The 14,447-nt window shown below is 54.4% G+C and overlaps 2 protein-coding genes across 2 annotated transcripts; one reads left to right on the forward strand and one right to left on the reverse strand.

Annotated features, from left to right (window-relative positions):
• Positions 1 to 3,042: 3,042 nt before the first annotated feature.
• BESB_077850 lies at positions 3,043 to 8,840 on the reverse strand (the record flags this gene model as incomplete). Its single annotated transcript, XM_029366146.1, has 11 exons — positions 3,043 to 3,297; positions 3,453 to 3,721; positions 4,031 to 4,250; positions 4,848 to 4,912; positions 5,369 to 5,438; positions 5,654 to 5,740; positions 6,108 to 6,217; positions 6,634 to 6,721; positions 7,163 to 7,284; positions 7,899 to 8,016; positions 8,655 to 8,840. The coding sequence occupies 11 exons, from the start codon at positions 8,838 to 8,840 to the stop codon at positions 3,043 to 3,045; spliced, it is 1,590 nt and encodes a 529-aa protein (XP_029217577.1).
• Positions 8,841 to 10,867: 2,027 nt separating this feature from the next.
• On the forward strand, positions 10,868 to 12,852 carry BESB_077860 (LysM domain-containing protein; the record flags this gene model as incomplete). Its single annotated transcript, XM_029366147.1, has 3 exons — positions 10,868 to 11,434; positions 11,971 to 12,128; positions 12,444 to 12,852. The coding sequence occupies 3 exons, from the start codon at positions 10,868 to 10,870 to the stop codon at positions 12,850 to 12,852; spliced, it is 1,134 nt and encodes a 377-aa protein (XP_029217578.1).
• Between the last annotated feature and the right edge of the window lie 1,595 nt (positions 12,853 to 14,447).

Genomic DNA, 14,447 nt, shown 5'->3' on the forward strand with positions numbered 1-14,447 from the left:
ATATATCCTAACATTTTTCTACGCCCGCTGCTGAGCTATAGCCCGCATTCTTGCCGCGGGACAGGAACACGACGCGTAGCCTCTCGCGCATTACATCCACTCGCGAGTAAGCATCATAGGAAGAAGCTGTCAGACAGCGCGTGTCGCTATTGCATCAGCGAATTATTTCTGAAAAGGCGGCTCGAGCAACCCAGGCTGCAGAGCTTCAGAAGTAGCATCGAGAGTTTAAACCCTAGACCTTAACGCCCCGGAGAAGCCGGACCCTCGTGAGAGAGGAAACCAGCAGGAAGATCCCGCCGACAAACAGTGTGGCGGAGGCTCTGCCGCACAGCATCAACGGCAAATTTTGGGAAACCCAATGCAGCGACTGCGTCATCGCAGAAAGCTTTGAAATGAGAGATGGGCAGGAAGTCGCCCGCCATAGATGGAGAGTGAGTGCCATACTCGTGACAAAGGCTATCTCGATTCACAAGACGTCTTTCTTGAGTTTGGCAGCAGACAAGCGAGCCGGTTCAAATAGAGGAGTCCCTCCCGCGCACACGCAACCCATAAAAAAGATAGACGAAGACTGCGAGACTGAAGCTTGCAACCCTCCACAGGCCCTCGTTCACAAAGCGGAAGTCTTCTCATCGCTCCACCGCCACACGCACCTGCATCGCGTGGCGACTTCGCGATGCCAGTGCCCGCATTTTCACGTAGGCAAAGATGTGCGTATGCATACCCACGGATACACACACATTTATAAACGTATTTGCGCGCATATGATGTTCGCCCTTGATGCATGTGGGAACTCCCAGCAGCTGCGGCAGACGTCCGAGTCTTCTGCGTTTTCACTTCCCTCGTCACGCCTGCACAGACCAGATCTGCTGATGAACTCGGTCGAGGAATTTTTGATAAAACAGAGCACGACCCGATCTGCGCTCCTGAAAAAATACTTTTCAGAATACATCTGCGCTTTCATTGCTCGCCTGGTCGGTGGGTGCAGGGGGCGATGAGTACAGGAACGAGGGATAGGCGATAACGCCTCTCGACTGCAAGCCTCATACACCGAACAGCACGCAACCTTACTCCGCACCAATGGCGAACAGCACTTCATACAAGAAGATGCCAGGAAAAGTGTGTATATATATTTATATATGCCTTCTTTTCTGGCAGGCACATCCTACGCCTACGTGAATATATATATAGGCATAAGAAGTCTCTCCGTGATCGTTCACCTGTATGACGAGTGTGAGAAGTCAGTGTCTAGGAAGGGTTTAGAAGCTACTAGCGGAGCATGGTAGGGTGCTACCCTGGACTGTTCAGAGAAGCTCAGCAGCAAGCGGACACTTTTCGATGCTGACTGACTGAGTACGTGGACGCAGATGAAATCCAATGTGCAGTTTTCGCTTGACATTTTTGATTACAAATAGACGAAGCCCAGACTCACCTTCTCCCGCAGCAAGAGCGCCTCGCCACCGGGGCTCCAGAGGACTTTGTTGCATCGGAACTCTGAAAAGTGCGAAGAAAGCAAGAGATAGTGGTGATGCAAAAAGAAGGAAAACGCCTTTCACGTGAAGCGCCCCAGTCTTTCTTCACCCTCCGCACGCACTGCCCTGCTCTGCCTCGGCTACCACGCGGCCGTGTGCTGTGACGCCTGCTCCTCCTCCCCTCGCAGCCCTTGGCCTGCCTGCCTGTCATTTCGCCTTTCCTTCGTATGTTCCAGAAACAACAGGACACGTCACCATTCGCGTTCGGTGGAGCGAAACGCACGCGGCGACTCGAAGCCTTCACAGGCGTTGAGGTAGATTCTGGCAAATTCTGGGTGGCGTGAGAGGCCCGGTGAACTCAGCGGACGTCCTCAGAGCGCTAGCGCACCCGCGCGCGCTCCTGTCAGCCTCGCGCTTTGGAAAACGCGAGTCGATACAAGCACAGTCGAATGTCGTCTAGGAAAAAGGCGAGTCGACACAAACACAGTCGAATGTCGTCTACTCGTCGGGCCGCCTGCCTCGGCGCCACGAGACAGCTGATGTAGATGCTTCGCGTACGCGTAGACATCTCGGCTACAGACTGCCAGCGAGGCGTCCACAGAAAAAAACGAGACTCGTTCGTCGCAATCGCCAAGCTGCACACACCGAAGCGGAGAGAAACACACTCCTTTCACCTACTCGCAAACAGAAAAGGGCAGTGAATCGAGTCGCAGGAAACCCAAGCGACGACGCAGGGAAGCTCGCATGCCTTCACTCTGTATGCGTGTAGTCTCAAACGAGAAACCAGAGAGAGAGCGACACATAGGCCCGGCTTGGGAAGCGAAAAACAAACCGAGCTTGTCTAGACGTGAACACACACACACGCGTCGAGCACTCGTAGAAAGTTCGGCGTCTCTGCCCTCTGTAGGAGCTGGACACAGCACTCTGCGCCTTTGTGTGCGTTGCAGCGAGCAGGGAGAGCGGGACACATGTGTTGACCGTTTTACGAGTATATGAGGCGCAAAAGTGAAAAGCTTGATCGTTAAGTTTCCACCCTCTTCTTCCACGGCGCCCGAGAAAAAAAAGTGGCAAAATTCCGCTGCGCGGTTGCTCACCAGGACGTGTCGCCGTGGGCAGCCGGATGAGGATTCCACGCGAAATGCGAAACGGGCGAGCGATGAATGACGACGCTTGCGAGAATCCCACTCGCCAGCGACCAGAGAAAAACCACGCATGGCTGCCGTTCTGTAGCGAGCACTCGAACGCATCACACTTTTTTCTCCGCTTAAGGGCTGCAGCGCCGCCACAATGGTTCCAGCGCGAAGGCCAGAGGTCGCCGCCGCCCTCCTTTGTAAACTATTTGCCCTCTCTGCTCAAGAGAAACGGTCACTTCAAAATTTCTCGCGAGCTGAATCAATGTGCATGAATTTATGCAAATTTACAGGTGAGGACAAATATCCGCGCATGTGAGTAGACCTCAAATGCGCGTGCATCTATACACATGCATGCCTTATTCTAGGGTTAAGGGCTTATAGTTTAGTTTGGCAAACGCTTCCCGCTACCCGCCTACGTGTTCCTACGAGGCCGAATATCACTATCCAGCTGTATTTCTGCTTCGCCTCTGCGAGCTGTACTCCTGTCTATTTCTGATTTTTCCGAGTTTCCTCGTTTGCTTCTGCAACTTGCCACTGTGCGAGGCGACGAAGGCGCCACATGGGCTGACGACGGTTTGGGCGACGCCGCCGAGAGTTGAAGAATCTGTCCCTTTCGACCGCATCCGAGGGGGCTGTGTCCCTTTGAAGCTCAACCGGGCGCTCGCAAGGATGGCGTCAACGTGCGCGTCTAGTAGCTGAAAAGAAAGCACCCAACGCCAACCGGCGCACATGTTAGACAGCTGGCTGTAGAAGAATCGCAAAACCACAGTTATGAGAAAATTCAGAGTGAGAGCCCATAATCTGTTTGGTAAAGTTGATTTTTTGCGTGTCGCAGCATCGCCTCACGTACCTTTTCTGTCGGCAGAGCAAGCCACGGGACCTTCTTCGCGTGTGCCTCGCCAGATCTCTCCCCCCTGCGTTCGCCGTCCTCTGTGGGGTCGCTTCCGGCGTCCAATGACTCCTCTCGCGTCTCCGAGTTGGCGCCGTCGCGCCTTTGCTGCCCCGTGCAGGCACTATCCTCCGCAGCGGCTTCAGCGGCGCCTGAGACTTCTGGGCTCTTCGCTGCTTCCGCTCGGCCTCGCGGCTCTTCTGCCTCCGGCGCGCCCTTGGGGGGAAGCTCTGAGGCAGGGCTCGGAGCGAACGCAGAGCGAAGGCGGGAAAGACCAGAGGGCGGAAAAAGCAGAAAGACGCAGAGCAACCATGTTATCCGACAAATACATACATATATATACACCATACATACGCGTATGTCTGCGTTAAGATAACCAGATAGATTTGTACGACTATAATTAACTTTGGAAAAGCAAAAATCAGTAGGCATGTCTTAATTTGGTGAATATCCCGCGCAGCATGTGTACGCACACCCTCAGGTTCGAGAGCAGTGGAAAGCGAGGACTTGAACCCTTGAAGCCTCTTTTTGTCGCTTACGCTGCCTGTAGACGACCGGTGCTCGGCGTTTGGCTTCCCGCGCCTCGTCAGGCTCTCCGTCTCTTTCACAGTTCGAAGCGAGTTCAGATTCTGCGGTGGCGCCAAACGCGTCGTTGACCTCTTCTCTCACAACCAACAGGTGATCGTGAAAGGCCACCTTCTCCTCATGCCGCATAGGCGGAAACGGCTCCGACCAGTCCAGCAAAGAAAACACGCGAATCTGAGCGAGCAACACCAACACGGATGCGCGGTCTACACGCCTGCAGGGACACTCTAACCCAACAGTTTGCCAGCATTGCGCACTCTCATAGAGAAACGTGCCGCTGCGGAAAGACGTCTGTCTTCATATTTATGCATAGACGTGCTTGAATGCCGCGGAGTCGGCGTAGACCACGCAAAAGTGAAGTGTTTAGGTGTGTCAAATCGGTCGCTCAGCCGAGCTGTGCGGAAAGCTTGTGGGCTCCTTAAGCACAGAAAATAGATCTAGGTATGCGTTGCTTTCTAGACACAGCTCCACGATTCCACCAGGCAGTCAGACTCATTTAGGTAGGTGGACGCATATGCCTATGTGTGTGAAGATAGACGCACGTTTAAATATTCATGCGCAAATCTGCAAACCTGTGAGATATTTTCTTCGCCCGCGCTCCCTTGTCGCTCCGATGGATATATATACATACATATACAAGGTGCATCCATGTTAACGCATATAAAAAAAATATGAATGCATATATACCTATATATATCTGCAGACGAACACCTTTGCAAAGGTACACATGTCCGCACCTAATGGCAGTTCTGTCTGTTTTAACAACCTCACCGTTTCGTCGTAGCCAGAGACTAGCAATGCATCGGCCTTTGGTTCGATCTGTACGCTGCGAATGCCTGCGCGGCGGTTCCAGAGGAAGAGGCATACCCAGAGAAAACAGCACTCATGAGGGGCGCCCCGAATATGAGCCGAAGCCGGACGGAGGATCGAAAGAGATCCGTTTGAAGTGAAGACAGCAGCCAACAAAAGATAACTCATTGTCAAGAAACAGGAGTACGCGGTGCATGCAATGTGGCGGTCGCATTACTGTCATCAGGAAATTCCAAACTCCAAGTTCACGCTGCTGGGAGAGTTGCAAACAAAGAGAAAATATTTGAATGCAGACTCGCAAATTTGAGCGTGCGGTGGGAAATCCGTTGCCGGTAGCATGTCGATTACAGGGCTGAAGTACAGAATGAAAACAAGCCAGAAGTCGCGTAGACGACGAGACGCCCGACGCAGGCGAACCAAAAGAAAGGGAAGGAGGCGAGTAGAAAGCACGTGCTGCTGACTTGCGCGTGCTCGCTACTTACCGAGCGCTTCAGTCTGAGGCTCGAACTTGAAGAGAAGATGACCGGCAATGTGGTAGACCAGAAATCGGCACTGTGAAAAACAAAGTCAAAGACACTGTATCAAAGACTCTTGCTGGCGGGATTCCTTCACCTCTCGTTCGCGCGAGAACCGACGCCACATGTGGAGACTGCAGATACACTTACGTATAGATTATGCAGCTCTAAGGGATTCCAATGTCTATCGAATACCCAGAACGTTCGCCGAGGAGTTCTGAATCCTCTACAATTCTTTAAAAAGCCACCTACCACCACGGGAGAGTCCCAGACGACGAGAGAAGTCTCACTCGGCGTCCACAGCAGATCCTGCAAATCGCTCGTGCAGACCTCGAAATCCTGAAATAAAAAAAAAATCCTTAAAATACTCCAGTGCAAAGCGAAGAAGAGAGAGACCCTCGGTGGCAGCTCTGCAAACCAGAGGAAGCCGATGAAAACCTCACAGGCCAGGGCAAAGAAAGGTAATGAAGCTGCAAACAGACATTCCCCCTCCTCCCCCTCTCATATTTGGCGACGCGGCCGCTAGAGGGCTGAAGTTAGGCACGGATCTGGTCTGCAGGCTTCATAGCTAGTGTACTACTACTCTTCATTCGTATGCTTATCCTAGGTTTCAACGTCGTGTGCGGCTTAGAAGGCCTCCGTCCTTGCCAGGGATGCGCGACGTCGGAGCGTCTCTATTTTTGCTGCGAGTCTACCCAGAACCTACCCTGAGTCGACTCCACTGCGTGGGCGAGACGCGGAAGATCTCAAGAAAATCTTTGCAGTCGACGCGCGTGCACACCGCCCACAGCTTGCCGCTTGGGCTGAACGTGTTGCCTGCGAGGAAGCAAAAAAATCCAAAACGTGCGAGACGCAGCTCGACAGCGCGCGTGTGCCCCGAGAGAGAGGCGGGAAGGCGGACGCGTAGCGACAGAAAGAGCTACGCAGGCGCACACCAACATTCAATCAAGAAGCGACACGCGCAGCTGAAACTGAAAAACGTGAGCGAAAAAGACTAGTAAACGACGGCGGCAGACAGCAGGGATAGCGCACACACAGCCGAAGGGGCAAGAAGGATTTTGCAAACTGCGCATCTGCAGCACGTCCCTCTGGAAGAGGCAGCACGCAACAACTCGCAGAGAAAATCTATGTGTAGGTCCTGTTCACGCGAAGTGCCGCCTGGGTCCGCTTTGCGTTTCCGGCTTCAGATTCGCAGACTTTGCGTTTCTGATTTTTCCATTCCCGCAGCTGACCCGCGGAGGCGAACTTGGGGCGATGGACGACCAGCGTCAGAGCGTCGGCGGCACGCGACTCGCACAAGCTCCACACCGAGAGCCTCATCTGACAGCGAGATATACGAGGAAATAGAAAACTAGAAATGCCCTGGACAGCTGGAAGGCGCAAACGCTAAATTTCCCGCACACTGTCAGTGAGTAACTATAGACATACGTATAGGTTGGTCTACAGAACGCCAGATGCATCTGCGTCGACTCTTGCCTCGCGCCTTCCTCGAGAGCGCCGCCTCAAGCAACAACGCTGCGGGTGCACAGGACTTACATAAACGAGTGTGTGAATACATCTAGTCACGCCAAGCATACCCCGCTACACTGCCATGTATATATATACATGGCAGTGTAGCGGGGTATGCATATATGTATTCATACAAATATGCCTATGTGAGCACGAGCGTGCTGAGTGACTGTGACTAGCTACGCGTGCGGCGAGTTCGCCGCTTCTTGCCGCCGCTCGGCGGAAGCTGTTTGCAGCCCCTCGCCCTCTCACCTTGCAATCTGAAGCCGTGAGCACGTGGAGAGAGTCCGGAGCCCAACTAGCGGCGGCGACCGGCAGAAGGCCCTCGTTGATCCCGCAGCTCCACTCATGGTCGGTCACGGAAAAGACACGAACTGCAGACAACAACAAGCAGGCAGGCGACGTAACGGTTGATCGCAAATTACATGCGCAGGCAGGCACACGAACCTCTGCGCAGGCATGGTATATATATAATGTATACATATATGTAAATATGTGTATCTAGCAGGAAGATGCAGTGGAGAAGGCAGAAGCAACGGGCAAGTGGGAAGACAAGACGGAAGCAACACATTGAAACGCAGTGAGGAATGCAAACGACAATGCACCTACGAATAGGTATATGTGTGCCTAAATAAGTAAGTGTATGTGTGTAGATGCCTGCCTTCGTGCGCAGCACAGCGGCTCCGAGATAGACACAGATGGCACACTCGCACAAAGGCACGCGCAAACAGCTGCAGACTCAGATCCACATGCAGAGTCTACACGCGTGTAAGGCCTGTGAGGCACGTAGGCGTCATGGAGCTACGCCTCAGCACACACCGCGTGCGTGCATCTACATATATATATATATATATAAGTATACATGTACATAGATAGACGAACTCTTGAATCCACAGCTTCGCGTGTGTGCAGCAGAGTAACACCAATACGAAGTGATCGCGGATGTGCAGCAAAAGAAGTCTCAGGAAAACGCTTCACAGGGACGTGCCTGTGTGGTCAGCCAGCAGACAGAGGAAGCGCTGAGAGTCTGGAGCCCACGCGAGCTGCAGAATCCGCGCGGGCGCCGGAAAGATCGCGGGCGCAATCGGCGCCGTCACGCGCCTCATCTAAAAATCAAGGGGAAACAGAAAACCCACGGAAAAGACTCTACGGTCTCGCAAGCATCGCCGCCATAACAACGAGGGCGACGGTCTGATCCGCGCCGTATTTGACTTCCAGCTGCATCAGGACAAATCTGACGCCACAGGATGAGAAAGACGCGGCTTGGGCCTCTGCGGCCTGTGTCTCTGGAGGCAGTACAGCCTGTCGCACTCCAGCGCGGATTTTAAACGCATACGCTTACGCACGCATGCGTAAAAGCCTCGCGCATGAGTGAATTCTAGCTGTAAATATGTACTTGAAGATACGTGAGCGCGCCTACGCAGCGACAGGGGTGGCGCACGCGTTTCGCGAAGTGTGCCCAGACGTGTCACTGAAGAAAAAACGGGATGCAGCGCTTCTACAAATTCACGAAAATTCCTCCACAGGCACGGTTGTATGCGTGTGCAAGGAGGGCGTGCGCTGCCTATCTTTGCTCCTCTGCTGCGTCAGGCTTGTTGAAGCCTTTCGGAATTCCAACGAGATAGCTGAAGGCGAAAGCAACGTGTCTTGAATCTTGGGTTCGGAGGCGTTTTCTTTGAAAACGGTGGAAAAAAAGGACACTTTTTATCATTTTTTCGCACACACTGCTGTGCATTAGGCTTACCTTGACGAGATTTTCTGTGACCGTCGCCAGCAGCTCGCCGTCGGGCGACCAGCGCGCTAAGGCGCTCTGCATGTGGAAGGCGGGTGTGAGCGCCATCAGCTCTGACCTTTGCACTCCGTTGCAGTGGTTTCGGGATTTTCTCTTTTTCAAATCCGCGGATCGTCTCTCTCTCTGCGGGTTGAGCATGTCCGTTCTACGTCCTTCAGACCGCGCCAGACCTCAGAAACCGGAGGAGAGACGCGTCTTGGCAAATGCGAGAGAGGCAGGATAAAGGAGAGGGTAAAAACAGATGGCAAAGAAGACCCGAAGAGACGACGAGTGCGGGCAGCGGGAGAGGAGGTGAGGAGGAAGCCCAGGTAGACAAACAGCGGAAGAAACGCTAGAGGCGCAAGATGAAGAAGAAGGACTTGAGACGAAAGAAGAGAGCGACTCAGAAGACAGAAAGAAGGCAGCACACGAGGGAGAAGCACAAGAAGATAAGTAACAGAAGGGAGAGGCACACCGAGCGAACAGCGCCTGGCACGGCTTCGCGGAGAAGCAGGAAAAAAAAGGCAAGCAGAGATTACATCAGAGGGAGAAAGGCGAGAAGAAGGCAACGAATCCCCCTCGACAAGTTGCAGACGTGTCTTCAGCGAAAGTCCTAACAGGCAAGACGCTAGTTGCGCCATCTGGGCATGCACACGCGGGACTCATCAGCCTAGCACGAAGGCGCCCAGCGAGAAAAAGCTGCGTCATTTCCACATGAAGAATGACGCCAACTACACAGCGAAGAGTGAAGTGTTTACGTTTTCCTGAGAGCCTTTGCAAACCGCAAGGTCGGCGCAAGCGCCTGAGCCGCAGAGACATAGACGAGCGCAAAGGCGCGACCTCTCGAGGCATCTGCTGCCGTGAAAGTCCCTCTTCCTGAATGCACATTTATGGAATCCTAAGCGCATGCTGTGCAGTAATACGATCAGTAGAGATCCTGAAATTAACGGATCTGTATAAACAGTTTCTCTACAGGTGATACAGAAGTTTTAGAAATCCGGTCGCAATCGTGTCTCGCCGGCGCGCTCAGCCTCACACCTTGCTGTGCAAACACATGCCCTTCATGTAGATCAACCGATCCAGGGAGATACATGCCTGAAATTTCTACGTCTTGGAAGCAGCCGGGTTTTTTACACGATTCGAGCTCTTTACCTGCGTCTTGCTGTCAGAATTCGCAATGCAGTTGTCGACTAATTCTCCACGCGAATCGCGGGTGTCGGCGAGCGCCCGCCTCACTGGGAGACTGCGCCTCTTGCGCGTACCGCGCTCACAGCTGCATGCGCGGCAGCTAGACGCATGATGAGAAAGTACTCCTGTTTAAGTCGCCCCAACGAGCTCCTCGTCCCCTCGCCTTCCTCTCTCCCGTTTTTTTCCTTCGGCAGAGGAGACTTTCTTTGAGTCCTTCCGTCCAGTCCCTAGCATGGAAGGCGTGTCGGGAGAGAGCGAACTCGAGTGAGGCTCCTTCCGCCGAGTTGGGATTTTTCTTGAGTGTCGAGGGAACTTGGTGTGTGTTTACTAGCCTTCTACGGGGAATCGTTGCACGATCATTTTAGGTAACTCTGCGTAGAAAAGGACGACTTTCGCTAGTCTCTCCCCCCTAAAACTGCCTTGGTCGGGTGCCCGCGGCCTGTTCCCAGGGTAGCAGCACCGCCTGTCCGCGTTTCCCTGCTCTCTTTTCCGCCTTTCCCTCTTCTTCGCCGCCTTTTTGACCCGTTCACCTATTCTGCGCGAAGGAGAGGCCATCAGGTTGATCTCCTTTGCTATACTGATGCACACTTGATCAATTCAGGGCACGCAATACCAATCAGGTAAAGCGGCAGCCTGCTGCCAGCGTGGGGGGCTCGGCGTAGGGGCGTCGACCGGCTCCGAGCATTCAGCCCTCTTTCCACCTTCTTTTTCGAGGAGTCTCTGTCTTCAACTTCAGGGCCGCGCTGCAGCTTTTTCAGTTCTTCTCTACGCGCGCCGAGGCCGCCGCAACTGCGTCGCGTCTCCCTCCGCTGCGCCATTCCTCCCGTCTCCCTCGCGCCGCCTTGTCCTCTCTCGCCTTCAAGTCTTCTCGCGCCGCCAGCTCACTGACTCGACACCGATCCGCTCCTTGACCCTTTCGCCCTCGCTCTGTCTACACACTCTCTTTCGGACTGCTCTCTAGGTCGCTTTCTTTCTCCTCTCTCTGTCTCTGCCTCCTGATGGCGCTCCGGCGCGTGAGTCTCGCAGGCCGGAGCCCCGTCGACCCTCTCGCCCGCGAGCCCGTCGGGGGCAGTTGGCTCCCGCCGTCGCTCCCTTCTGCGGCCGCAGGCGGCGAGGAGGGCGAAACGGCGCCGCGCGAGGCGTGTCGAGGCAACCATGTGCACGCAATTCAGCCAGCAGACACGCTCCTCTCGATCGCGCTCCAGTACGACGTGCCGGTGCCGCGCATCATGCTCGCGAACCGACTCTCCTCAGCAGACATCTGGTTCAAAAACGAACTCCTCATTCCCTGCAGCGGGCGCTGCGCGCAGGTCGCGGCCGTCGAGCGGCCTGCAGAGGCGCGGAGAGACGCAGCGGAGGGTGCGGGCGACCGCGCGAGGCGCCTGGGGCCTGCGGCAGAGAGCGCCGTGGACGCGGCGTCCGCGCAGATGGATGCGGCCTGCGTGAGGACGGAAATTCCGGATCTCGTCCACAGAACTGCGCACACCGCCATGCTCGTTGAGGCACTCGTGCGACAGGAGGGCGTCGACGTCACATTGGCAAGGGCGCAGCTCGCCTTCAGAAACGTGAGGCCTGAATCCTGACGCAGAATGCAGACCTCGCGGCCGCGCAATCTCCGACACCAGACAGATCCTGGAATCACCTGCGCGTCCCGCTCACCGCTACATCCCGGGTTGTTTTCGCACGCACTACACGTACCTGCATATCTTTAAGTCCACCTGTCTCTATCTCTTTTTTTATGTATATACGTCCATACATATATAGACAGGAATGCATGTACGAGTACATTGTCGGACGCCGATCCATGCACGGATAGCTCGCACGAGCGGCATGGAAGCAAACATCGACACTAGTGCGCATGCAGGGGGCGGCGCTCATGTGACCAGTCGGTCACATGAGCGCCAACATATGTCTATAAATATATATGTCTGTATAGATATGTATGCTATATGTAGCTGTATATATCGATATATAAATTTATGCTGTGTATATCTGTATATATGTGCATGTACGCTTGTGCGCGTGCCTTCTCGATCAAGAGATCGGAGGCAGCTTTGGGGCGTGGATGTGTGTGAAGGACGCTCGGTGTGTCTCCTTTCAGGGCAACGCCGACGTCGCGCGCGCGGACTGTCGGCTGGTGAGGCGCTGGCAGGACGAGCTCGACGTCACAACCCCAGAAATCCTCGCGTATCTCTCAGTGAACGACGGCGACGTGGTGAAGGCGAGGAATGCGATGCTGAAAGACGAACAGTGGCTTCAGTCAGTCTCCGCGCCCTCCCCCGCTCGCAGCGATATCTGTATATCTACTTAGGGTTTAGGGTTTTGGGCATATATATATATATATATATATATCAGTTTATACATTGGCAGTATTGTCTTCTTGCGTGCGTGTGTGCGTCTGTGAGGCTTCGGGTGCACCTTCAGCGGAGTGGGAGTGCCGATGCTGTGCTCTCTGGCTCTTTTCGTGTTTGTTCTGTGTGCACTTTCGTCGAGGCAAGTTGCGCCCTCTGTCCCGGCTTCATTCTTCCTGGCTCCCACGGTTCCCGTTTTTTTCGCGTGTTCGCTTTCCTGCAGAGAGCAAGAAGAGGCCCACCGGACGCGGGCGCGAGCGCGGCCGGCGTCCTTCTCTGTCTCTTCGCTGTTGAACACGCGGTCGCTCTTCTCGTCTGCGTCCGCGCGCTACGTTCGACTTGCAGACGAGACCGGCTTGCTGTCGCCGCTGTCGCGCGAGCGCAGCGGCGGCGAGGCGTGCGTGCCGCGAGTTATCGGCAAAGCTTCGTCCGCTGCGAGTTCAGCGAGCACGGACGTCTCCCCGGGACGCGATTCGAGAGATGACGCGCCTTGCCTGTTTTCCGTGACCAGCTCCCGCGCGAGCGTGTGCGCGCCTCGAGGAACGCTGCCGCAGCTTCGGCAGCGACTCGCGAGCGGCCAGACTCGAAAGGGGCGGAGGGAAACGATCGACGTCGAAATGCGGCAACTGTGACGCACGCAGGAGACAAGACGCAGTCGCTGGCCTTGGCGCGCGCCCTTGCACTTCACTGACATCTATAGATATATTTATAAATATATATTCATGCGTGTGTATGGTGTATATACTCGCAGAGAGGGCAGACGCCTCGACCGTGCTTCTAGGGGGAGGCGCCGATCGCGTCCGGGGCTGGTGCGCCTGCCTGTCGCGCTGTTTTCTTGGATGCAGATGCTCATCCTTGCTAGATTTGCATAGATACATACATGTATATATGCATGTATGCACCCGTAGGTTTTGGCTTATTAGAGGTGATCGGGTGTGTCTCACTTTTTATTGGCATGCACGCGAAAACTTGGTGTGTGAGGATGCGTCGTCAGTCCATGCGACTGGCGCCCAAGTCCCTCGTTCAACACGCAGGTTTGAGCCTACAGAGGCTGGACTTCTTGTGGGGACACCTGCTGATCAGTGTGCCTCGACGCGACGTATTTCGAGGGTTTTCAGGTTTTTTTGACTTTCATCGCCGTGCAAGTCAGCGAAGCAGCGGCGCTACTCTCGAAATAGAGCCCTGCTGTCAAGTGCCGCGGGGTTCAGTCGCGTTTTGCGCCTATCGAGGGCGCCTATCCTGTCCGGTCTATAGTATTTGCGTGTGCGATAGTTACCTCGGCATCCTTACAAGATCTACTCGAGCGCGGACAGGTTTATTCGCTTTTTCTGCTGGCAAGTCTGGATTTTTCAGTACCTTTGTGCGCGCAGACGGTTGTTGGCCCGTCGCTCGCATGCATTCGCTACGGCGTTGATCAAAGGCGAGAGACGCACCCAAGATTTTTTCTGCGTTCCTGTTCTCGCCCAACGCGACGCGTTTCGAGTCGCTTCATCAACTCTGTTCTCTGTCACCTTCGTGCAGGGCGCGGTTTGCGATGCACATTTCTTTGGTATGAGCGCGTGTCATAGCGCCATATATATATATATATATATACATACATACGTGGACAGGCAGCACGCGGGCGGCTGCAACTGCGCGCGGGGGCACCACATGCGTACGTAACGCATATATACATGTATGTATTCGTCTCTACATGCGTGTGAACTGCCTCCCATATTTAGACAAAGCTGCCGCGCGTACTCTCCCCTGATTGGCGAGTTTGCGAGTCGAATGTTCAAAACGAAGGACTATTCCTTCAGACAGTTGTTCGCACCACCGGATCTGAAAAATTAGCTGGAAAAATACCGACATGCGCGCACCTATCCACCGCGTTAGCGCGGCGTGGGTCCGATGCGAGCTCACAGCGTCATTCTGCAGTCTACGAGGATACTAGTACGGTCTGCTGACAACACCGTTATTGGATTCCGGCACTCCTCCCTAACGTCCATCAGACACGCGGTACCATGTTATTTCCACGCTGTAAGATTTTCGCAGTGTTGGTTTCGAAACTCACTGCCGTTCCACAACATTCGAGGAAGCGACACACCCCGCAGCTTGAACACAGCGGCTCAGTTTCCGCTATACATTTAGCTTAAAAGAAATCGGAGGGAAGCGTGTACGACTCCGAGACTACGGCGCCGTTCTGGCATGCAAGTGAAGCTAGCTATCAGAAAGGTGTACCATCGAA

The sequence above is a fragment of the Besnoitia besnoiti genome, chromosome VII, assembly GCF_002563875.1.
Source record: "Besnoitia besnoiti strain Bb-Ger1 chromosome VII, whole genome shotgun sequence".
Classification (NCBI taxonomy): domain Eukaryota; phylum Apicomplexa; class Conoidasida; order Eucoccidiorida; family Sarcocystidae; genus Besnoitia; species Besnoitia besnoiti.